Source organism: Puma concolor, chromosome B4, assembly GCF_028749965.1.
Source record: "Puma concolor isolate L17-30 chromosome B4, mPumCon1.1.hap2, whole genome shotgun sequence".
Taxonomy (NCBI): domain Eukaryota; kingdom Metazoa; phylum Chordata; class Mammalia; order Carnivora; family Felidae; genus Puma; species Puma concolor.
The window spans coordinates 62,961,102-62,983,246 of NC_141673.1; the positions used below are offsets into that span (position 1 = coordinate 62,961,102).

Consider the following 22,145-nt stretch of genomic DNA (forward strand, 5'->3'; position numbering starts at 1 on the left):
CCCTCCATCTCCACAAAACCCGAGCGCCGCAGGAGCACAGGCGGTGGGGCCCCCGGAGGTCACTGTACCTAGCTTCCTGCCACTAGAAAGGTAAGTGTGGGGACATGTGGGGAACCAGGTGGGGAGGCACAACAGGGGAGGCAATCTGGTGCTAACCTCCTTTGTCGTCAGTACCAGTCAGAGAAACCAGAGCAGACGTAAGAATCCAAGAGGCAGTGCGTTTATTCTGGGCTCTAGAGGAGAGCCCCCTGATTTCATTCCCACTCGTCACCACCAGTGACAGGAGGCCAGATCTTGAGCCAGCCAAGGCCCTGGGGTCCCTGGCTCCTGGTCCTGTGTCCTGAGCCTGCAGGCAGGCAGTCTGTGTCAGAGGTAGAGACGGCACCTCCAGGGGTACCAGAGCTGAGCAGACACATAGGCTGGGGGCAAGAAGGGCAGGGAGCAGGGGTGCACGTCCGTGAGTCCGGCTGGGGCTTTATTTGCTGCCTGCCATGATCTTGAGGTACTGCAGGGCACGGCAGGCAGCCTCACCGCGGGCTGCCTCCCTGGTCGCTGCAGAGCCGTGACACACGGTAGCCGGCTGTGTGGACAGCTCCACCAGGCACTGGCAGAGCCCACTCAGGCTCAGTTCCTCTGGAGAGCAAAAGAGAGGAGGGAGGCGTGGTTGGGTGGGAAGGCAGAGCCGGGAGGGGTACATCCACATCACCATCATGCCTTCCCCCACCCCCGTCGGCCCATCTGTACTTGCTCTGCTTCAGTCCCCACCATCCCCGGCCTCCCCACTAGCCATACCAATATCCAGATAGCTGACATGGAAGGCCTGCTCCTCAGAGAGCTCACTGAGGACACTGCAGCAGGCAGGGCCCAGAGCACCTAAGGCGCCCAGGGAGCAGCTGCGGAGGGACAGGATCTTCTCTCCCACTGAATTTCGCAGAGAATCCCAGGTGCAGCCGGGGCCCCGGTTCCGAAGTCCATCCAGGCGGGAGCCCACACCCTGACAAGATGGGGACAGTGAGAAAGATGCAACCACGAGCTGAGACCCAGGCACCGAACGTTCAATGCCAAGGAGGGAAAAGCCCACAGAATGAATGCTTCATCCAGCTTGCCTTCCCCGAGTTGGCCCCTCTAACTACTAGACTCTGGACCAGGGTTCCAGGCAGCCTTCCTCATGCCAGTAACAGCAGGCTGCAGGGCCCCTGCCCCGGGTCAGCTCCCCACAGCACTCACCAGGCAGGCCTGTAGCTGAGGCTGAGAGGGGGCCCAAGGAACTCTGGGTCTGGTAGGAAAATGGGGAGAAGCAGGCCTGGGACCTGAAGAGGCTCACTCCCGAGCGACAGGCCCATGTCCCCAGGGCCCTGCCTGGCATGGAGGATGGACCACAGTGCCTGGCCCGCACAAACCACTCACAATGGAGAAGTGATCGTCATCAGGCTCTGCCTCATTCCCATCCCGGGCATCCAGAGGCACCGTGTGCACTCGAAGCAGCATTTTGGCCGCCGCGTTACGCTTTGCCAGCTTTTTGGAAGTGCCACTGCCTGCGTGTGGGGAGAGGGTTGCTGGATTATGATCCCCAACAGACCCAGTGCTTTCCACCCAGCTCAAACTTGAAGGTTGAGGGTCCCCTCACGGGATGTCAGTTGGAAAGAGGAGCTCTGGGCCTGCCATGCACCTGAGAACCTGGTCAGCCAGAAGGGGGGCAAAGGGCAGAGTGCAAGGGAGAAGGAGGAAGGGAGCCGAGCCAGGGGCTCAGCCAGGACAGCGGGGCTTTGGCAGAGAGAGGCTAGGAGCTGCCTGCGGCCGGGGCTGGAGTAGCTGTAAGAACTCCCCTCCGCCCGGTTACCAATCTCAACGAAACGCTCCACTCGGCAGGTCATGGTAAACTCTTTGCGGTGGGCCGGCCCAGACTCTTGGGTCACCGTGTACTCAGGCAACCGCCAGCCTTTCTGCACCACCAGCTCCTTGGAAGGGAGAGACAAGGGTGTGCAAGGCTGAGTGAGAAAAGACTCGTCCTCTCCTTCCTCCCCTGGGAGCCTCAGGTTCCAGGTTAGAGGAGGAATAAAGGGTGTGGGAAAAGCCCTCAGAACAGGGGAAGAGCCCCACATGACCGTCCCTCATGGCCCCGGGTTCAAGGGAAGACAGGCATGCGTGGGAAATGAGGATGGGGGCACACCTGCAGAGCGCCAACAGGATTGCACTCGGACTGCTGAGGGGAGACGGGGGGCTGCACCTCCATGGGGGGGCTCCTGAAGGAAAAAGGGTCCAGGCCAAAGCTGCTGGGGCTGTCCCTTTTGCGGCTCCCCATGAGTCCTAAGCCCTGCTTCGGCGTCCCCATGACCATTTCCCTACACCCCACCCGGCAGGCAGCTGTCTGTCCAAACATCCAGCCTGCTTCCTCCCCCTCCCACCCAAGTGAGGTCTCTTCCAGGGCCCAGGCCCACTGAGATTTTTCTGGAACAAAAGATCATCACCTTGCCGGGACAGTGGGAGAGGGGCTGTATATCCAGTCCCTGGAAGCACCTGATGGGACGCACACACAGGACCATCATGTGACCAACTCAGAAGCAAATGGGGCCTGCAAGACCCTCAGACATGGCCAAATATCATCCACGTGGCTATTTAAAAATCATAAATTCCCTCCTGTCCCAAGAGCTTACCAGCTGGTACGAATTCTTCAAATGCTGGTCCCCAACTATTCCATCCTGTTTACTCTCAGACTTGCTCCTGCCTGACCAGCCTGAGTCCAAAGGCTGGGGGACCAAAAGCCAGGACCCCTTCCTTCCCACCCACCCCCCCCCCCCGCCCCCTTCAGGCAGTCAGGAAACACAAGATACCTGGTTGGAACAGCAGATGGAACAGGAGTCGCAGCCACTGCAGCAGTAAAAACTGGAATGTCCTCAGGCAGTGAAGAGTCTAGGGGAGAAAAAGAACTTCCCGAGGGGAAGGGGGCCTTTGATTCACACCCATGTGTTGGGCGGGGGGGCGGGGGGGAGGGTAGAGGGTGGGGACCCAGGTCCTCCTGACCTGCCCATCCCCTAAGAAAACTTCTTCCACTTCAGCCAAAGACTCAGGGAAGCTTAACCACCAGCGATCCTTTGCTGCCAAACACTGGATCAAAAAGACTGAGAGAAGGGGAAGGAGGGTCTCTTCCTACTCAAGAAACACGGAGGCTACAAACTCCAATGAATGTGTGGAGGAAGGAGGGACAACGTGCTAGACAGAGGAGGCGTGCTGGGGAGTGGCCCCTCTAGCCTCGGCCTCCGCCCCGCACCCTCCCGAGCCTGGGCCCAAACCACAGCCACAGCCCTTTGACATTCCCCCCCAAGGATCCTTCACAGCAGCAGGAGCCCTGGAAGCATCCAGCTCGTCCAGAGGACACTCTCAGGGAGAGGCCCAGGTTGAGGCGGCTAAGTGTCACCAGGCCAGCCCTACTGGGCAGAGGAGGTGGCCGCACAGGGGCCTGCGTTCCTGGCAGGGCCTCTAGGAAGCCTTGGCTGTTCCTCCCTCACCTGCTGTCCTCCAGGGCCGGCTCCAGCATGCTCCCCCCTTTGAGGTGTTTGAGGGCCACCTCAGCTGCCTTGTGCTTGGCTGCCTTCTTGCTGGGGCCCTGACCTGGGAGAGGGGCGTGGGCAATACTGGACGTCACTGGGAGGACAGAAGAAAAACCAGCATCCCACAGCCTCTCTCCTCACAACTGGAGGGAGTCAACCAAGCCCCACTCACCAGGTGCCCCTGCCCAAGACTGGAAGCGTTACACTAGCTGCTGGAAGGAAGGGCTTTTATCTTCCCAGGAGCTCCCCAAATAAAGTCATGCCGGACATAAACTGCTCCTGAGTTCACACACCTTGGGGTGCAGATTCTTTCCCTGCCTTACTTTCCCCTGGGAAGCACTTTCTTTTCTCTCAATACAGATAGACGACTGCAAAGGTAGAAAGAGGGTAGGCTCTAGAGTCAAGGCCTGGCTCTGCCACTTACGAGGCATGGGACCTTGCACGAGTCGTTGCATCTCTCCGGGTCTCACTTTCCTCATATTCAACATGAGGATACTACCATCTACGTCACTGGATTAGACTGGTTTAAGATTAACTGGGAATTTGGTCAAGCACCTGGAACAGAGACCAGTGCAGCCGACACATACTCCCCCAAATACTTCACTGAGACTTGGGTTTATCTCCCCCTTCTCCTCTAGGATGATGTCAATCTGCCAGAGCACTGTGGCTGTCCTGCTTGCTCCTCCAACTCTCCCAAGTCCTACCCACCTCCTCACAGACCCGTTTTCCCAATCCAGTCAGTGGCTTTTCCCCTGAAATCTCTCCTTCCCTCACTGGCCTCAGAGAAGACGACTGGGAAGAGACTCCAAGAAACAAAGCCAGTAGGGCCCTGTGAATGCACACCCCAGCCAGGCTGCCCAAGCCTTCCTCACCAGTGCAGCTGGTGTCGCCAACGGTGACCCGGAAGGTGAAATTAGGCTGGTGGGCTTGGCCCTCGGCTTTGAGAAGGTCGTACACGGGCGTCTTCCCTATTCTGGTCCCATACTCCTGCAGAAGGCTGATCGGGGTCTTGCCCGGGTTGGCTGCCAGCATTTGCTCTATACTGAGGGAGGCGGGAGGCACAGACCCTCATCACACCTCCAACTCTGCACCCACCTGGCCAAGCACTATCAAACCCAGGCACACCATGGGGGACATAGGGTCCAGGGGACCCCGGGCAGTACAGCAAACACTAGCTGGATTCAATGTGGAGTAGAGATGCAGGCTGGGAAAGCAGGGTCCACTGCCCCCAGAGCAAGCGGGGAATGCACTGTTCCTGTCTCGGTTAGGGAAGAGGATCCTGTACCCCAGTGCAGGTCGCAAGTGCATGTCCCCTGACACAGTGCAGGCCAGGGACCCGGTACCCACCAAATGCACTGAAGGTCGGGGGCATTAAAGCCCAGTGCCCCAAGTGCAGTCTGGGAACCGGGCCAACCCAAACTATTTAGAGCAGGAGGCAGTGGCCACTGCCGGGATGCATGCCGGGAACCACGGCCCACTACCCCAGTGCTTGCCGGGAACAACCCTCAGGCCAGGTGCATGCTGGGGCCGCGCCGCTAACTCCTCCGCACCGCGCCACGCTTTTCGCCCGGCAGGGATCGGTACGAGGCGGCTCACCTGGGCAGCCCGCAGCCCGTGGTAGTGCCGGAGCCCTGCTCCTCTTCACTCATTCCCACCTCCGTCCCCGCGGGCGCCACCGTGACTGCAGCCTCCACGCGCCCCAATACACAGCCGACGAGCTAGGGCCGGGGCCAAGCCCCGAGTCGCGGCCGGTCGGGCCCGCCGCGGGGCATGCTGGGACATGGAGTCCCCCGCCCACCTGACTCCATGAGTCTCCATCGGGAGGGGAGCTATCCGACCCACAACTCTCCGCGTGGTTTGTCCTGCCAGGCAGCACCGCCTTCTGGGAGGAGCAGAGCCCTCCACTATCGCTTCCCGAACTGAGGGTGGTTATGTGTGTGTGTGTGTGTGTGTGTGTTTTAGTAGCGTTCCGCCTTTTTTCCGCGTCTCCCCTCCCCGGGGCGGGCATGCGTACTAGTAGAGTGGAAGAGGCTAGAGGCGGGGTGGTGAGGGGTAACTCGAGCACCCGGTCCTTTGAATCCCGAGGAAACTACAAAACCCAGAAGCTCGCGCGCCATATTTGTCGCAGCTGGAGGGGCAGGGTCAGGCGTGCACGGAAAGCTTCGCGGTATAATTGGTTATTTCCGATTGCGCTGACTTGCTCCAGCAGATTGCGATTGGTTACGTTACCTAGAAGGGCGGGGACAAGGAAAGAGTCAGTTCCCCTTGGCCCCGCCTCTTTCCTGAAGAGAGGTTGTGATTGGTCCAGTGGCGAGGCGGCTGTCGGATCCTAGCTCTTTGCAGGCTCGGAGGATGGGCCTTCCTTACCTGGACGCGGGGAGGAAACTGTTCTTTGCCCCTCAAGCGGTGGAGCAGGCCAAGTCCATCTCAGGCAGTTCCCCCTCAGCGCGCGGCCTAAGCTCCTGGCCCTCGAGCCTTCGTCTCACAGCATCTGCTTCCTTTTCCTTCACCCCCCCTTTCCCTTAATTCTGGCCCGCAGCCTGTCTGGTTTCAGTTCTTTTCTAAAGCCTGTTTAGAGTGTCCCTAGTCAACCTTGTTGTAGCTGGCCAGGAGACCCCCTCTGGGTGCTGAGAATCAGGCTATGGTTGGGACAACAGGATTAGAAGGACACAGCATTCCTTCTGCTGTGGGTCTTGGGTCTCTCAGCTGAAGAGACAGCAAGAGAGGATTCTGGTCTTTTAAAACGAATCCACTAATCTAGGTGCAGAGCAGAACACATATTTTTGAGTTCCAGAGCTCCAGTCTCTCCTCCCCAAAGTCTCACGACCACGGAGTCAAAAGATGTAGGGGAAATCTTGTGACCTTGGAGAGAGATCACGAAAATGTCTGAGTCTAATGAGTGTTCTGAGAACGGGTCAGGTAGTGGAGGTCCAGAGGAATGTCGGAATGATAATGAGCAACACCGAAGGGGGACGGGGCACTGAGCTGAGTGGATTCCAATTGGGTAGAACTGGAGTGGTGACAATTAGGGGAAGGAAAGCTGGCAATAGCGCTATGACAAGGGAAGCAATGCTAGAGCTCTGAGCGGGTGTGGGTGGGGGGTCCCATGTTGAGGGGCTGCTGTCTAAGCGTGTAGGAGGGAGTTTATAAGGCTGGTCATAGAGGGCTCCTACGGAATCAGCGTAAGGCCCGAGGTGCGACTGCCACCAGACACCGCCTGCAGGGAGGTGAGGGGCCCAGAAGGGCCAGGGAAGAGCCTGGAGTGCGCCGGATGGCAGCAGCAGGCTCCTTTAAGAGGCCGGCGGCTCCAGCGCAGCATCCCCCGCTCAGGGCGTGTCCGTCCCGGGGGGCCAGGGGCGGGGGCCTTGGAAGGAGCGGGAGTTCGAGCAGAGTGGGGACGGGGCTAGGGGTCGGGGGGTGGGGGGAGAAAGCTGGGGCTGACACCCGTGCACCCGGACACCGCACAAGCATCGCCTGTGGCAGCGCCCCGGGTCCGGTCGAGGGCAGCGGGGGGAGGAGAGAAGGAGGAGGAGAAGGAGGAGGAGGCGGGAGCAGCATCCGGAGCCGAGCTGCAGCAGCGCCGCCTTTTGTGCTGCGGCCGCGGAGCCCCCGAGGTGAGAGCCTGGCCGAGTTGGGGGGGGTAGAGGGCAGGGATGGGTCCCTGTCCTGGGATCCGGGTGCAGAGGGAGGGTCGGGATGCAGATGTGGCGGGGTGGGGGAGGGTGGCGCGGGGATGCTGAGGCTGTGGGGCGGAGGAACTGGGGACCTGGACCCGACGTCTGTGGTGATGGGAAGGAGGGGAACGGAGCGGAGGGACGCCGCGGCCCAGCTTGGAGACGAAGGGCCTCTAGAGCTGGAAAGGACCGTATGGGGTGGGGGTGGGGGAGATGATTGGGGGACAGACTTAAAGGACAGCGGACAAGAGAATGTCCTCCTCTCCTCCCACTCATCCTCCAGAAGGGGAAGAGGGAAGGAGGAGGAAGACTTTGGGTCCCCTCAAGGAAGGAAAGGAAGGACGGGGGCCTGATGCGCCCACCGTCCACCTCCCCACCACCCCCACTCCCACACTCGGCCCACTGCACCTGAGGGTTATAGGCTGAGAGCACCTGTGCCTGGATGCCCAGGTGATGGTCCTCCTCCCCTTCCCTCTGATGCCCCTAATCGCCTCCAGCTGTGGCATTCACCCTCTCCATCCAGCTGTTGCTTCCTCCCCTCCCCCATTCATTTGTGGCTTTCTCCCTCTTTCTCACCTCCTGTGTCTCCCCTAACCCACTTCCCCAGCCCAGGCCTTTCAGGAACCTCCTCCCTTTCCCCCCAAACATTTCTCAAACTCCTGGGCTTAAAAATAAGCAAGAATCTGTTCCACACAGTTGTGACTCCTGATAACCATGGTGTTGGCTGAGGAGCGGGAAGAGAAGGGGTCAGAGGCTCTATAGCTAATGGACGGAAATCGGTGGGGTGCCCCTGAGCATAGAGGGAGGAGTCCCGCCTTTAGCGACTTTAACTCTGCACCTGCTCCCTCTTGGGAGGAGAGTGAGTGGGTGGCCCTCAACCAAGAGGCAGTGTGCTTGAGGTCTATGCCTCACCCAGAGTCCTCTTGGCCACAGCAGTGCCTCCCTCCAAATAACATTCCCTTCCAACTCGTGGGTTCGACTCCATGGCTCTGGGAGCTCTGATTTTCAACTTGAGGGTCATACCAAGGGAAGGCGAGCACAAGGGATTCAGGAAGGAAAGGGCTCAAGCGCTCCCTGGCCTTCCTGTCCAGACAGCAAAGTTCCCCAGAGCTTCATTCAGGGCCTGCTCTCTCCCATCTCACGCTTCAGGCTGGCCGAAATCACTTGCCCTCTCGAGCCTGCCACTCATCCGTTCTCACAGTGGGCACTGAAGTGATGCTGGGGAGACCAACAGCGTGATACCCCAACTCCAGCACCCATGAAAACACAACTAAATACCCATCCCCGGATCAAACCCCGTTATGGGCAGAGGAGGCAAGAAGTTTAAGTGAGGACTGGCTTGGACGTCCTGTGTGTCCTTACAGCTGAGGGTGACAGAAACCCTCTCAAAACCAGGTGCTGTTTCCCAGTCCTTCCCCTGGAAGTAATAATGTGGTCATCTGGCTTTGCCAGGAAGAGGACCCTAAGTCCTAGTACCCACCACCCCAGACTCACCCAGTGGCTTCTCACGTGTGGCCCTACCTCTCTCTTGCCTGGGCCCAGAAAGAGGAAGGGACTAGGGAGTCAACCCCTCCAGGAGCCCCTCCCTGGGCAGAAGGAGGATACTGTGGAGATGGGCCAGCAGGCCCCACGAGGGCCTCAGGAGGGGCTGGTCCCAGAGACTGGTCCGTCTGCTTCATGTGCTCCCAGAAGTACCAGGGTCATCTGTGTGTTGGGGGAAAGGTGACATGAGGAGGCAGGGACACTATCGTAGAGGCCACTCAGGATCATCCAGGATAGAAAGCCATTGGTCGTTGGTCCCGTCTTTCTTTGCTCTCCTTTTTTCCCTCGTGTTTGCCTACCTCTCTTTCCACCTGTACCCTCTCTGCTGCAGACGAGGAAAAGGGGAAGAAGGGAATCACATTTATAAAAAATCTGCTACTGCCTGTTAGGCACTTTCCGCATGGCTAATGTTTATGGGAGCTTCCTGTGTGTGAGGTACTGGGCTAGGAACTTTATTTGTATTCTCTTCCTAGCGTCAAAAACAAGACTAAGAGTTGGGTAGTGTTATCATCATCTCTATTTTAGGGATGAGGAAACCGGGGGCCCCTGGGTGGCTCAGTGGTTGAACGTCCGACTTCAGCTCAGGTCATGATCTCGGGGTTCGTGGGTTCGAGCCCCACGTCAGGATCTGCACTGGCAGCACGAAGCCTGCTTGGGATTGTCTGTCCCCTCCTCTCCCTGCCCTTCCCCTGCTCGCACTTTCTCTCTCAAAAATGAAAAAAACATTTATTAAAAGCAAAAAAAGTCATCTGTTCAAAGTCTGAAAAGCAGTTAGTGGCAAGAGCTTAGGTCTTGAACCCGGGCCTGCTGCCCCAGGCCTGTCTTCTTAGCCACCACGTTATATACTGTGGTACCACTGTGCCCTTTCAGAGAGAAGAAACAGGTTTGTTCAGAAGTCTCTTACTCCAGGTTGCCCACCTGGTCCGGAGCAGAGACAGGACCTCAACCAAGCCTCTCTGATTCTCAGGCCACCCACCCTCCCTGGATAGCACACTGTCCCAAGTTAGATGACAGGAATGGATGAGCACTCTGAATTTTTATTTCCTCATTTTCAATTCAAAATCAATTTTTTATTATTTTATTTTTTTAAGTTTATTTATTTGTTTTGAGAGAGAACAAATGAGCAGGGGAGGGGCAGAGAAAGGGAGAGACAGACTCCCAAGCAGGCTCCATGCTATCAGCCCAGAGCCCAATATGGGGCTCAAACTCCCCAACCATGAGATCACCACCCAAGCCGAGATCTAGAGTCGAACGCTTAACCGACTGAGCCACCCAGGTACCCCAATTTGTTATTATTTTAGAAATAATTCAAAGCTATTACTGAAATATTAGAAAAAATCGATAAGTCACAAGAGAAAAATAAAAACACCCACAATCCCCCCTACTTAGAAACTGTTACACTTTGGTATCTGTCCTTCCAGATCGATCAATCGATCAATCTTTCTTTCTTTATTATTTTTTTGTCTTCCACATCTTTTTAAATGTACACCCCCACTCAGGAGCTATTTGTTTGAATGTGCTGAACTTCTTCCAGGTCCACCTGAGGGCCTGAGTAGGAGGGACCCTGTGGCCCTTCATACCTTGCTCCTACCCCTCCCTCCCCTTCGCTTCTGACCTCAAAGGGTAGGGCTGAGGGGTGATCCTGGTCCACATTGGCCAGGGGTTGAGTATGGAGTGCAGGCCTCCTCCCTTAGCCGAGAGGGGATTGGAAAGGTAGGCTTTGCAGAGGAAGGACTGAGGATCTGGAGGGGCAGTGGCTGGGGACTCTAGCACACCACTGCCATTGTGACCTGCTTTCCCTGGAGCCTGAAGTCAAGATTTGTCCTGGGGAAGTAGAAGGTCAGAGACCAAGTCTCCCTTTTTCTGGTCAGACAGAAGAGATGGCCTCTCCAGAATCCACAAAGAGAGACCTGGTGGCCAGCCAACCAGGAAGACAAAGCCAGGAGCCAGGCACTGTGTTCAAGGCATTCCCCACATCATCTTAACCCATCCCCCCACCCCATAAGATAGGGTTGGGAGTCTTGGAGGGATTATGGTCTTTAACTGGTGGCAAAACTGAGGTTCTGGCTCTGATCTCTCCAAGTCCAAAGTTGGCTCCTTTTTCCTAAACGGCCCTGCCACCTCCCCCAGCCCTGTCACTGCCCAGCCTGCTGGAAGAAGAGGTGGTGGCAGCTAGGGGGTCTCAGGGCTTGACCTGTATATGGCCCCGGGTGGGGGGTGGGGAACGGCTGGATTTAGAGGTGATCCCCAGTGTACCCCAGGTTCTCAGGGGGAGACATTTCCCCCTCATGCAGGTATTGAGAAAGCTGTAGTTCTTTCCCTGTGTGAAGAACTTTGTATTCAAAATTTAGAAAAACAGCTGCTGCCAGTGGCCAGGAGGCAAGGTCAGGAGAGGTCGCAGTCCCTTACCCTGTCAGGAGCTCCAAAGCCCGCAGAGGTGGAACTAGCGTCCCAACATCTTGGGTCTCCTTTCCCTGCGAAGACCTGCCTTCCCACCCCCACTGGAGAGAGCCGGGGAGTCTTCCTTTTATTCTTGAGTGCACAACCAGGTTCAGGACAGGGGTGAGTGCTCAGTGTGAAAGCCCGCAATTTAGACAGATGGCCTTGCCTCTCCACCGAGCCCCCAAGACTGCCAGACATGCAGCTTGGCCTTAAGATTCTGCTGTTAGAACAGGACATTACAGGAAAGAACTCAAAGGGTTCCCTGGCCACAAGCCTCCAGCACCTCAGACGGGAGACTCCAGGAGGAAGAATAAACAGGGGGACCTCCCTGCCCCCATCCCCACCACAGGCTCCTGAGGGGGCACTCTGGGAATCACCAGCAAAGCAGAGGATCTGGTAGCTGAAACTGAATTAGGACCTCCCAGGGTGTCCGGAGAGCCTCTTCCCCTGGCGGATGTATAGTTTAGGGACCACTCTGTCCCCTCACCCAATCTGGAGTTCTGCACAGTAAGCACTTGGTAAATACGGTTGACAAAATGACAGAGATATCCACCCCCTCCTGTCACATCCCTGCCCTCCCCCCATGCTCTGCATAATTGATGGCTAGGGAGACAGCTCCCCTCCCCCAGGGTGACTGAATGTCTAGGCCAGGGGCTCCAAGCCCGCGATCTGCCCCCAAAGCCCTGGCGCCAAGGCCCAGCTGGGGGGGGGGGGGGGGGGACAGTGGGACACAGCTGGCAGGTTGGAGATAAAGGAAACCGTGAGGGGGTGTGTTGGGAGAGGAATCTCCAGTTGACTGCAGCTCCCTGGGGGCTGCGCTTCCCCTTACTCCCTCAGGTCAGTCTGGATGGGCCACATTAGTCAAAGAACAGGATGGGGGCTGGCCTCAGGAGCCTGGCTAGACTCCCTCCTTCTCCCTGGGTCCCATCTCGTACTTCGGGTACTCCCACCGCCCTAAAGACAAACAGGTGAAATGGCTTCTCTCTCCGTCTCCCCAGTTGCTAGTCCTGGATACCGGAGGGGCCTCTGGGGAAGCCTGGTGACCTGGAGGGAGGCTTGGCGGCAAGTGTCTGAGCACTGTCATCCTAGTGGCCAAACACCCTGCGAGGGCTGAAAACTTCCTTTTAAAACCTAGGTGTTGTGCCTAGTCAAGGCTCAGCTTCTAAATAGGAAAGAACTGGGAACGGCGCAGATGGTCTCCGCGTTTTCCAGTTCTTTCTCAGCTACTTTTCCTCAGCGTCCTCTCTGCTTTTCACATCCAGTTGTTCAGTCCATCCTTCCCAGATTTGATTCTGCCTGCGCTTCGCTCTGTTTCAGTCTCTGTGAATCTCTCAGCTCGTCCCTCCCTCCCTGGGTGTGCCTGTGGCCCTTTCTGTGTCCGTCTCCCTATCTCCCCATCTCCTGCTTTCTCTGTGGCACTGCACCCCCGATGCCAACCCAAGTCGGCTCTCCCTCCTCTCGGTGCCCCGGCTGAAGATGTGTCTGCATGACGGGTCAAGGGAGGTATGCGAAGGAGGGGAGCACGCAAGCGGCCGGCGGAGGGCACCGGGGTCCGTCCCCGCAGCCCTCCCGGTAATCGGCACATGGGCCTGCCCGGGTCAGGGGCGGGGCCCAAGCGCAGCCCCGCCCCCGCCGTCGCCGCTCACGTGACTCTGGGCTAATCTTGTCCTGGTGACTTCACACGCCGCCTCGGGCCCAGTCGTCATGGTTACGCCGCAGCGCCCAGCGCTTCCCCCAACCCGCTGTGTCCCCTCCCCTTCCCCGCCCGGACCCCCTCCTTCCGCCGCCGGCCCCCGCCTGGTCCCAGCCACGCGCCCCGCGCCACGTGATGGCCGGGAAGGAGGTCGGGAAGGGGGAGGGGGCGCCGGGGCCGTAACCCCTTCGTCCCCGCCTCGAAGGGCCCTCGTTGGGGCTTCCCGAGGGACCTGCCAGCGGCCCAATCCCTCCTGCCCTCCTCGCTGGGCACCTGCCCGGCGGGAGCGCTTGGGGGGCACAGGCGAAAGCCCTCGGGTCCTGCAGAGTAAATCCCTGGCTTGTGTTTGTCTTTGGCATTGCAGTGTGCATCTAACCCCTCCGAGGCGCCGATAGCTTGTAGCATATGTTGAGGATTGAGAGGCTGGGTCTGTGACTTCAGCTTTCTGAGCCTCAGTTTCCTGCAGAATATAAAGGGACCAATGGTAACGGCTCCTTCCCTGGATGGTGGCGAAGAGCCAGGGAGCTACTGAGTACGTGGTGTAGGGACGGTCTTGAAGACGACCGTCCTGCCAGCGCACCTGATGCCTGGCGAAGCCCTGGGATCCCGTGCGCGAAAGCTAGGGGCTCTCCAGGAGTCCAGGCTCTCAGAGGAGTCAGACACGCCCGAACACACCGTGCATCCAGGATAATAGGAGCCATGACGGGGGAAGCACGGGGGGGCTGTGCCAGACCCAGAAGGGACATGAACTCCGAGTGGCGGGGAGAGGGAGGAAGAAGACTTCGAGGATGGAGATTTGGAGAGATGGGGCTTGAGAAGAGAAGGCCTGGGGGTGGAGCTTGAGCCTCTTCCTGGCTAAGGCACCCTGGGCAGATTATCCAATACCTCTGTCACTAGGGGTGAGTTTCATTTTGAGGATTAAATGAGTTAATGCGCCTACTGACAGAGGCTAACATACATAGAAAGCCTTCCATAAGAGTTAGCCGTTATTATTAGATGTCCTGGCACAAAAGCCCGACGGTATCCTGGTATCAGGCACAGTTCTGTATGGCCCGGGTACCAACAGCAGTGGGAGAGGAGGCTGGGGAGGGACCAGAGCGTGGAGATGAGGCTAGGCTGCTGGACCAAGGGCAGTGAGGGTCACTAAAGGGTTTGAAACAAGAGGGGGTACTGGCCAATCTGTGTTTTAGAAAGATCCTTGAAAGGGCTGGTGGAAAATGAAGCAGGGGGAGCCAAGAAAGTATAGGAGACTACGAGTCAGTTGTTCTGGGCTAAGTGACGCAGCTAACGAGGCCTGAACTGAGACAGTAATGTAGGACTCAAGAGAATAGAATGGCACTGGGTCAGCTTTACAGATGGCCAGATTCAAGTAGGAACCACCTGAGGTGCTTGTTACATATGCGGGTTCTAGGCCCACCCCACACCCAATGAAAAAGTCCTTGAGAGGCCTGGAAACTTGTTACAAGAGCTGAGACCATCCGAGGTGCCAAACCTCTAGGTATATCTGTGTCATCATCCAGTGACCCCTTTTTACGTGTGGATGCCTGTCCCTCCTCGCCCGTTGTGATTCCGAGGCTCTGGTGCAAGGGTTCGGGGAGGACCCTATTCTGAGGAACAGTTAGAGGATCCCTGTCCTCAGGAATCCTCACATCTCATGGTTTGTTAGCTCACTGGAGGTGGAGGGAGACAAGACCAGGGCTCCAGCTGTCAAGCTCTGGGCAGGTTTGGGATAGGTTGAAGAATTTGCTGTGCCTGAGTGAGAGCTCGCTTACCCCTTTGTACCGTTGGAGAAATTGAGGCCCGGATCCAGTTTGCCCGAGGTCACACAGCCAGGAAGTGGCAAAGGCTAGAATTCAGATTTTTTTTTTTTTTTTTTTTTTGGTTTAATGGTTACTTTTTAAATAGCACCTGGTTACAAATTGGGACACATCTCCCCTGTCTGGAAAGCTGGTCCTTGGTTTGGGCAGCTGGGGATGGGAATGGAGAAAGACGAAAGGAGACGGGGCCTTCTGTAACCACCCCCCTGGGGGAGCAGCAGATCAGGTGGCAGTGCTAAGGGGGCTGAAGCAGTAGGCAACCTCGTTCTGACACCGCTTCTGTACCTGCTCTGGGTCCGCCTTTGCCCCCAGCTGTGTGTGTGGCCCCCCGTCGGGGACAGGAGAGCTGATTGGTTGCGGGCTTCACTTACTGGCGAGGCCCGGGTGTGTACCCGTGAGCCCTGGAGAGGGAGACCCAGATGGGAGCCCTGAGTGTGCCTTGGGATGACTCTCACCCGAGTTTAGTGTCCCTGCGAGGCCTCGGCTGTTTCACGTGTAAGTACACGAGCGGGAGCCCCGGGTGCAGCACCGGTATGTGGGAGGCCCAGGAACGTCATCGAAGAGTGCCTGAGCGTCACCCGCCTGTGCCTCAGTGCGAGGGAGATCCAAGTGTGTGCCTACTGTGTGTCTAAGGTTGAGACTCAAAACATGCATGCCTGAGAGACCTTTATGTGACCTGTGTGTGTGCATGGGAGCTTCAAGTGGAAGAAAAATGAGCTCCGGAGGGGACTTTCAGTAATCTTACAAGGCTAAGGGAATTAGTCTGTGACCAGAGTACTTGAGTTTCAGACCTATCTTACCAGTATGTACGTACCTGAGTGGGGCTGTTACCTGTGTCTGCTTGAAAATGATACTCAGGTATGTTACTAATAGATGCTTGAGAGCCAGCTTGTGGATCGGGTTCCTTAGAGGGGTCCCAGGTGAAACGTGGAGGGTACCCGAGGGCGAGGGAGGCTGAGTGTGGTTTCCAGGAGGGCTGTGGTGAGCCCAGATCCCCCACCCAGGCCTCCCTGCCTCTGGGGTGAGCGTTCCAAGCTGGCGCACCTCGGGCCCACCGTCCCTCCTTCCTTTGTTTCCATAGGGCCCACCGCCGGCCACCACACCGGGCCCCAGAGGCCATGGCCTGCCTCCACGAGACCCGCACACCCTCCCCTTCCTTTGGGGGTTTCGTGTCCACCCTAAGTGAGGCGTCCATGCGCAAGCTCGACCCAGACACTTCCGACTGCACCCCCGAGAAGGACCTGACGCCTACCCAGTGTGTACTTCGAGATGTGGTGCCGCTCAGCGGGCAGGGTGGGGGCGGACCCAGCCCCTCCCCAGGCGGAGAGCCACCCCCCGAGCCTTTTGCCAATAGTGTCCTGCAGCTTCACGAGCAGGATGCAGGGGGCCCAGGGGGAGCCACTGGGTCCCCTGAGAGTCGGGCGTCCAGAGTTCGAGCAGATGAGGTGCGGCTGCAGTGCCAGAGTGGCAGTGGCTTCCTGGAAGGGCTCTTCGGCTGCCTGCGCCCCGTCTGGACCATGATTGGCAAAGCCTACTCCACCGAGCACAAGCAGCAGCAGGAAGGTAGGCCACGTCTCCGCGGGGGCCCGTCTCACCGAGATCTGTGGGCCCTCGCCACCTCATCACCTGATGACCCTTTGCTTCCCTGAGCCCAGCCACGGCCCCTTATCCGTCCACCAGCCGCCGACTTCCCTGCCTCGTAGGATGCCCGTCTGTTCCCACAGCGGGCCCCCCAAACCTAGTCTTCTTGGTCTGCTTTGGCTGCTTTTCAGCCTCGGCCGCCCTGAGTCACTTCGGCCGGCCCAGCGCTTTCCCCCCGCCTGCCCATCACAAGGCCGAGTGTGGCTTTCTCTGAGCCTTGTGGCACTGTGCCTCCTGTTCACAGACCTTTGGGAGGTCCCCTTTGAGGAAATCCTGGATCTGCAGTGGGTGGGCTCAGGGGCCCAGGGCGCTGTCTTCCTGGGGCGCTTCCACGGGGAGGAGGTGGCTGTGAAGAAGGTACGGGACCTGAAGGAGACTGACATCAAGCACCTCCGAAAGCTGAAGCACCCCAACATCATCACCTTCAAGTAAGGGCCAGGGCAGGGGCCACTCTGCTGTGGGCAGGGACCTGCCTGGGCAGCAGGGATCAACTCCACCTTTTCCTAGAGACGATGCCCGAACAGGCTGGGTGGGAACGGGGGCTCCAAGTGTGAATCAGGGGAGTGCTGGGCTGGCTGAGGCCCTCACACCGCCGTTTGGCCCCCAGGGGCGTGTGCACCCAGGCTCCCTGCTACTGCATCCTCATGGAGTTCTGCGCCCAGGGCCAGCTGTACGAGGTACTGCGGGCCGGCCGCCCTGTCACCCCCTCATTGCTGGTTGACTGGTCCATGGGCATCGCCGGTGGCATGAACTACCTGCACCTGCACAAGATTATCCATAGAGACCTCAAGTCCCCCAAGTGAGTAAGCAAGCACGCACAGAGAAGCTGGTGCGCGTGGTCTCCTGCAGGTGACCCCACCTCTTAGCGTAGCCGTGTCCCAGCTTCCAGACCCTGTCCTAAGCTCATGTGGCCGTCTCAAAAACCCCTCTCAAATGACAGTCCTGTCTCGGGAGGGCCGTGGCAAGCCCCCTACCTCTGGGTGTCCCAAGGGACTTCACACAGGAAGTTAGCTGCTGCAGCTAGATGAGGTGCGGAGGGGCCTGGACCCCAGCTGACTACGATCTTTACCAGCATGCTAATCACGTACGACGATGTGGTGAAGATCTCCGATTTTGGCACTTCCAAGGAGCTGATTGACAAGAGCACCAAGATGTCCTTTGCAGGGACAGTAGCCTGGATGGCCCCTGAAGTAATCCGCAATGAGCCTGTGTCTGAGAAGGTCGACATCTGGTGAGGGCCAGGTTGAGGACTGCGACTGGCAGGTGGCCAGCCCCGGGGAAGGAGGGAGCTTCGGGGGCCTGAGGCAAGGAGAGGAGCCTGACAGCCAGGGCCTCTCAAGGGAGCCCCTCCCAAGGGATGTCCCCTCTTATCTATCCCCAGGTCCTTTGGTGTGGTGCTGTGGGAACTGCTGACTGGAGAGATCCCCTACAAAGACGTGGATTCCTCAGCCATCATCTGGGGCGTAGGAAGCAACAGTCTCCATCTGCCTGTGCCCTCCAGCTGCCCGGACGGCTTCAAAATCCTGCTTCGCCAGTGCTGGTAAGGGTGGCCTGGCAAAGCTGGGAACACAGGGTTGTTGCTGATGATTAGCCAGCACCTAGGACCCAGGCATCCCGGCCCAGAATCCTGAACACAGAAAAAGGGACAGACCTCCCTCATATGGCTTTCCAAGGCCCCTGGATTCAGGGCACGGGTCAAGGGGACTGCAGTTTCCAGCGGAGTGTTGCTGGACCGATCCAGAACCTGCGAGGGTACAGTAGATCGCGCAATGCAACACTGAGCTAGTGGCATCCTCGTCTGTAAAACAGGGACACCAGTGTCTGCCATCCAGAGCTGCTCTGGTGCGCCTGCGAAGGGCAGGCACGGCTGCCCAGCATGGGGGTTTGAGCCTCAAGTTGGCCGCCCTAGAACTCAGGAAGGAGGAGGGCCTTGGACTCCCGTTTGGGACCTAGACTCTGAAGGGAGGGTTGAAGATTTCTAATCTTTGGTTAACCATTTCCCACAGTAGGTTTCTTTTAATGGAACGAACTCAGAAAAAGGTGTTTTGGCAAACAAGTTGGAAAACAGGATTAGATAGGCTTCCTTACTGCGGGACTTTTGTCACAGAGTACATTCTAGGATTCTCCAGGACGTGCTTTGGAGAAGGATGCCCTAGTTCCTTTCTGGTCTTCCCTGAAATAATCCCTTTGTCTCCTCCAAACTCCATTCCCTCCAGGAACAGCAAGCCACGAAATCGTCCATCATTCCGTCAGATCCTGCTGCATCTGGACATAGCCTCAGCCGATGTCCTCTCCACACCCCAGGAGACTTACTTTAAGTCCCAGGTGTGCTATGGGTGGAAAAGGAATACCTCAACTCCTGCCCTGTGGGGAGGCGGGGAAGGGCCGACTGGATGGCAGGTTAGCTCTTTAAGAGGGCCGAGACCCCATCTTGACCAGTCCTACGCCTACTCCCCTCTTGCTCCTGGTCTGTAGCAGGGCAGCACCTGTATAGGCTTCCTACGGGTGTGAGGTCAGTCCCTCACCCCTCATTGTCTGTCCACCCCCTAGGCAGAGTGGCGCGAAGAGGTGAAGCTGCACTTTGAAAAAATTAAGTCAGAAGGGACCTGTCTGCACCGCCTAGAAGAGGAGCTGGTGATGCGGAGGCGGGAGGAGCTCAGGTGTGTGCCTGTGTCTGGGAAGGGGACACCTTCTGTCTGGACAGCAGGGACCGTGGACCAGTTCCCAGAGACTGGGACAGATTACGGCACCAGGTGACGCTAGGTCACCCAGGAGACCCTTCTGCCTGTTTCAGACACGCCTTGGACATCAGGGAGCACTATGAAAGGAAGTTGGAGAGAGCCAACAACCTGTACATGGAACTTAATGCACTCATGCTGCAGCTGGAGCTCAAGGAGCGGGAGCTGCTCAGGTAACCACGTGCTCCCCGTGCATCAGATCTCCAGTCCTCGTGGAGCAGTGTGTGACGCAGTGAACCTCTTGAGCCTGGGTCCCCCTTTCTGACCACATGCCCAACTGAGGTGTCTGGTCTTTAGGAGGGAACAAGCTTTAGAGAGGAGGTGCCCAGGTCTGCTGAAGTCACACCCTTCCCGAGGCCTCCTGCATGGGAACACGATGGAGAAGCTCATCAAGAAGAGGAATGTCCCACAGAAACTGTCACCCCACAGTAAAAGGTGGGACCAGAGTTCACAAGTGCCAAGGTTTAAGAATGGTAAGGGGAATGCCGGAGGCATGGGTAGAAGTCAAGGAGGCCAGGAAGATCGATCTATAGGTGGGGAGATGTGCTTCATACTACCCAGGTTAGGGAGGGCTTTCAGTGGGTCAATTTGTGAATCTCAGACTTGTACTTTTTCCCTCTTCCCCCAGGCCAGATATCCTCAAGACTGAATCTTTGCTACCTAAACTTGATGCTGCCCTGAGTGGGGTGGGGCTTCCTGGATGTCCTAAGGGCCCTCCCTCGCCAGGACGGACTCGCCGTGGGAAGACTCGTCACCGCAAGGCCAGCGCCAAGGGCAGCTGCGGAGACCTGCCTGGGCTTCGTGCAGCTTTGCCGCCCCATGAACCTGGGGGACCAGGAAGCCCAGGGGGGCTAGGAGGGGGACCCTCAGCCTGGGAGGCCTGCCCTCCAGCCCTCCGTGGGCTCCACCATGACCTCCTGCTACGAAAGATGTCGTCATCGTCCCCGGATCTGCTGTCAGCAGCACTGGGAGCCCGGGGCCGAGGGGCCACGGGGGGAGCAGGGGATCCTGGCTCACCACCTCCAGCCCGGGGAGACACCCCGCCGAGTGAGGGCTCAGCACCTGGCTCCACCAGCCCAGATTCACCTGGGGGAGCCAAAGGGGAGCCACCTCCACCAGTAGGGCCTGGTGACGTAGGGCTGCTGGGAACTGGAAGGGAAGGGACAGCGGGACGGGGAGGAAGCCGGGCTGGGTCCCAACACTTGACCCCAGCTGCACTGCTGTACAGGGCTGCTGTCACCCGAAGCCAGGTAAAGTATGGGGTGGTTCCTAAGCTCTTTCCCTTTCCTTGTTCTCCCTGGGACCCCCAGTCCGCAACTCATTTCCCATATTAAGTTTTCATCTTAAACCATTCCCTACTTAACCCTTATGACTACGTTCCTTCCTCGAGTCCTTGCTGACCTCGTCTTTTGACCACAGTCCCCTCATCTCTCCTGTAGAAACGTGGCATCTCATCAGAGGAAGAGGAAGGAGAAGTGGACAGTGAGGTAGAGCTGACATCGAACCAGAGGTGAGTGACACAGTACAGGAGGCAGTGACACGGTCTTGCTTCTTGGGCTGCAAGGCATGCTAACTGTAGCCCCTGCCTCCCCAACATACAGGTGGCCTCAGGGTCTGAACATGCGCCAGTCACTATCCACCTTCAGCTCAGAGAATCCATCTGATGGGGAGGAGGGCACAGCCAGTGAGCCTTCCCCCAGTGGCACACCTGAAGTCGGCAGTACCAACACGGATGAGCGGCCGGATGAGCGGTCTGATGACATGTGTTCCCAGGGCTCAGAAATCCCACTGGACCCACCTGCTTCAGAGGTGGTTCCTGGCCCCGAACCCAGCTCCTCATCCATCCCACACCAGGACCTACCCAGAGGGGAGCAGGTAAGTCACAGAAACAGCTAGGTATTAAGGGGCAGATGCTTAGTCATTTGGGATCTACTGGGTAAACAGGAGCAGAGGCCAGAAAGCTAGGTATTTAGCCTCCAAGTCACTCAGCAGCTGAGCCCAGTTCCCTCCCTATCAAAGAGCAAACATCCACATGGTAGAATTTGAGAGGCCCTAGGATAGAGCACATAGTATGGTTAGTAGGTTAGCAGCGTTGCTTGTATGTATAAATTGCAGCCAAGAGCAATCCTGAAACCAGGAGTCTGGTGCCTTGGTAATGGCCTGAGCAAAGATCTGAAGCAGTGAAGTCTGAACTGCTGGCTGTTACAGAAACCTCAGTGAAGGATCTTGAAGGAATCTATTTTCTTTGTAATGCCAAGAGATGCTGAGCCTCACTTCACTGCATTTCTACTCTTCACAGGGCCCTCCCAATTCTGAGGACTCAGACTGTGACAGCACTGAACTGGACAACTCCAACAGTGGTGAAACCTTGCAGCCTCCAGCCTCCCTCCCTCCATGAAAGCCACTCTTATTCCTGTACATAGAGAAATATTTATATAAATAATATATAAGCGCCACATAATCAACAGAGAAAGATGGGGCTGTCCCAGCCTTAAGTCAGGCTCAAGGGAGTCTGACCCCTGACCAATTCACCTGAAACTCTAGGGATACTGGCAGCTGTGGAAGTGAAGGACAAGCACTACCCTAGAGCTGTGGGTGTGGGCAAACTGGCCCCTTCCTGCTTCACCCCATTATGTTCAGCAAGCGGTAAGGCAATAGAAAAGCCAGACTTGCCTCTTATGTTCCTCTATACTCTTTCCCCCCTGACCCTGGGGAGGAAAGGGAGCCACTTAGACTGCACTTCTCCTCCCCCCCCCCCCCCCCCCCCCCCCCCCCCCCCGTTTACTCTGTTTACACATTTTGCACTTGGGAGGAGGGAGGCTAAGGCTGGGTCCTCCCCTCGGAGGTTTCTCAGGTGGCAATGTAACTAATTTCTTTGTCCCTCCATTTCTCTGCCCAAGCCCTGGCTTAGGGCCTAGGGGGAGTTTAGGAGATTGTGAAAGCATGTGATGGCTCAGGCTGAAGAAATGGGATGTTGTTTTAAGTCCCTGCTTTTATCCTGGTGCCTGATTGGGGTGGGGACTGTCATATTGTAACCCCTGTGAAAAATC

General features: G+C 57.5%; 2 protein-coding genes across 5 annotated transcripts; one reads left to right on the top strand and one right to left on the bottom strand.

Annotated features, from left to right (window-relative positions):
- Positions 1-198: 198 nt before the first annotated feature.
- TARBP2 (TARBP2 subunit of RISC loading complex) lies at positions 199-5,340 on the bottom strand. 4 transcript variants are annotated; one of them, XM_086713233.1, is made up of 9 exons: positions 5,145-5,338; positions 4,421-4,590; positions 3,507-3,609; positions 2,832-2,927; positions 2,171-2,243; positions 1,841-1,958; positions 1,408-1,535; positions 793-994; positions 199-633 (listed from the first exon to the last, which is right to left on the bottom strand). In XM_086713233.1, the coding sequence occupies exons 1-9, from the start codon at positions 5,195-5,197 to the stop codon at positions 476-478; spliced, it is 1,101 nt and encodes a 366-aa protein (XP_086569359.1). In that variant the 5' UTR covers positions 5,198-5,338; the 3' UTR covers positions 199-475. The 4 variants fall into 4 exon arrangements, with proteins under 4 accessions (XP_086569359.1, XP_086569362.1, XP_086569360.1 ...); XM_086713236.1 differs by lacking the exon at positions 5,145-5,338 and adding an exon at positions 4,896-5,031; XM_086713234.1 differs by lacking the exon at positions 3,507-3,609 and having other exon boundaries at positions 2,832-2,910; positions 5,145-5,340.
- A 1,638-nt stretch (positions 5,341-6,978) lies between these two features.
- On the top strand, positions 6,979-21,768 carry MAP3K12 (mitogen-activated protein kinase kinase kinase 12). The gene is made up of 14 exons (XM_086713225.1): positions 6,979-7,162; positions 15,798-16,279; positions 16,602-16,785; positions 16,965-17,156; positions 17,430-17,588; positions 17,739-17,897; positions 18,574-18,682; positions 18,908-19,017; positions 19,152-19,268; positions 19,393-19,530; positions 19,724-20,345; positions 20,535-20,605; positions 20,697-20,970; positions 21,395-21,768. The coding sequence occupies exons 2-14, from the start codon at positions 15,835-15,837 to the stop codon at positions 21,491-21,493; spliced, it is 2,679 nt and encodes an 892-aa protein (XP_086569351.1). The 5' UTR covers positions 6,979-7,162; positions 15,798-15,834; the 3' UTR covers positions 21,494-21,768.
- The last annotated feature ends 377 nt before the right edge of the window (positions 21,769-22,145 follow it).

Excerpts from the sequence above, each read along its gene's own strand:
- TARBP2 (XM_086713233.1), bottom strand. The coding sequence starts at position 5,197 with ATGAGTGAAGAGGAGCAGGGCTCCGGCACTACCACGGGCTGCGGGCTG. Across the intron at positions 2,928-3,506 it reads CCGGCCCTGGAGGACAGCAG|TTCTTTTTCTCCCCTAGACT; the intron begins GTGAGGGAGGAA and ends CCCCTCGGGAAG. Across the intron at positions 1,959-2,170 it reads ATCCTGTTGGCGCTCTGCAG|GAGCTGGTGGTGCAGAAAGG; the intron begins GTGTGCCCCCAT and ends CTCCCTTCCAAG.
- MAP3K12 (XM_086713225.1), top strand. The coding sequence starts at position 15,835 with ATGGCCTGCCTCCACGAGACCCGCACACCCTCCCCTTCCTTTGGGGGT. Across the intron at positions 16,786-16,964 it reads CCCAACATCATCACCTTCAA|GGGCGTGTGCACCCAGGCTC; the intron begins GTAAGGGCCAGG and ends TTTGGCCCCCAG. Across the intron at positions 17,157-17,429 it reads AGAGACCTCAAGTCCCCCAA|CATGCTAATCACGTACGACG; the intron begins GTGAGTAAGCAA and ends GATCTTTACCAG.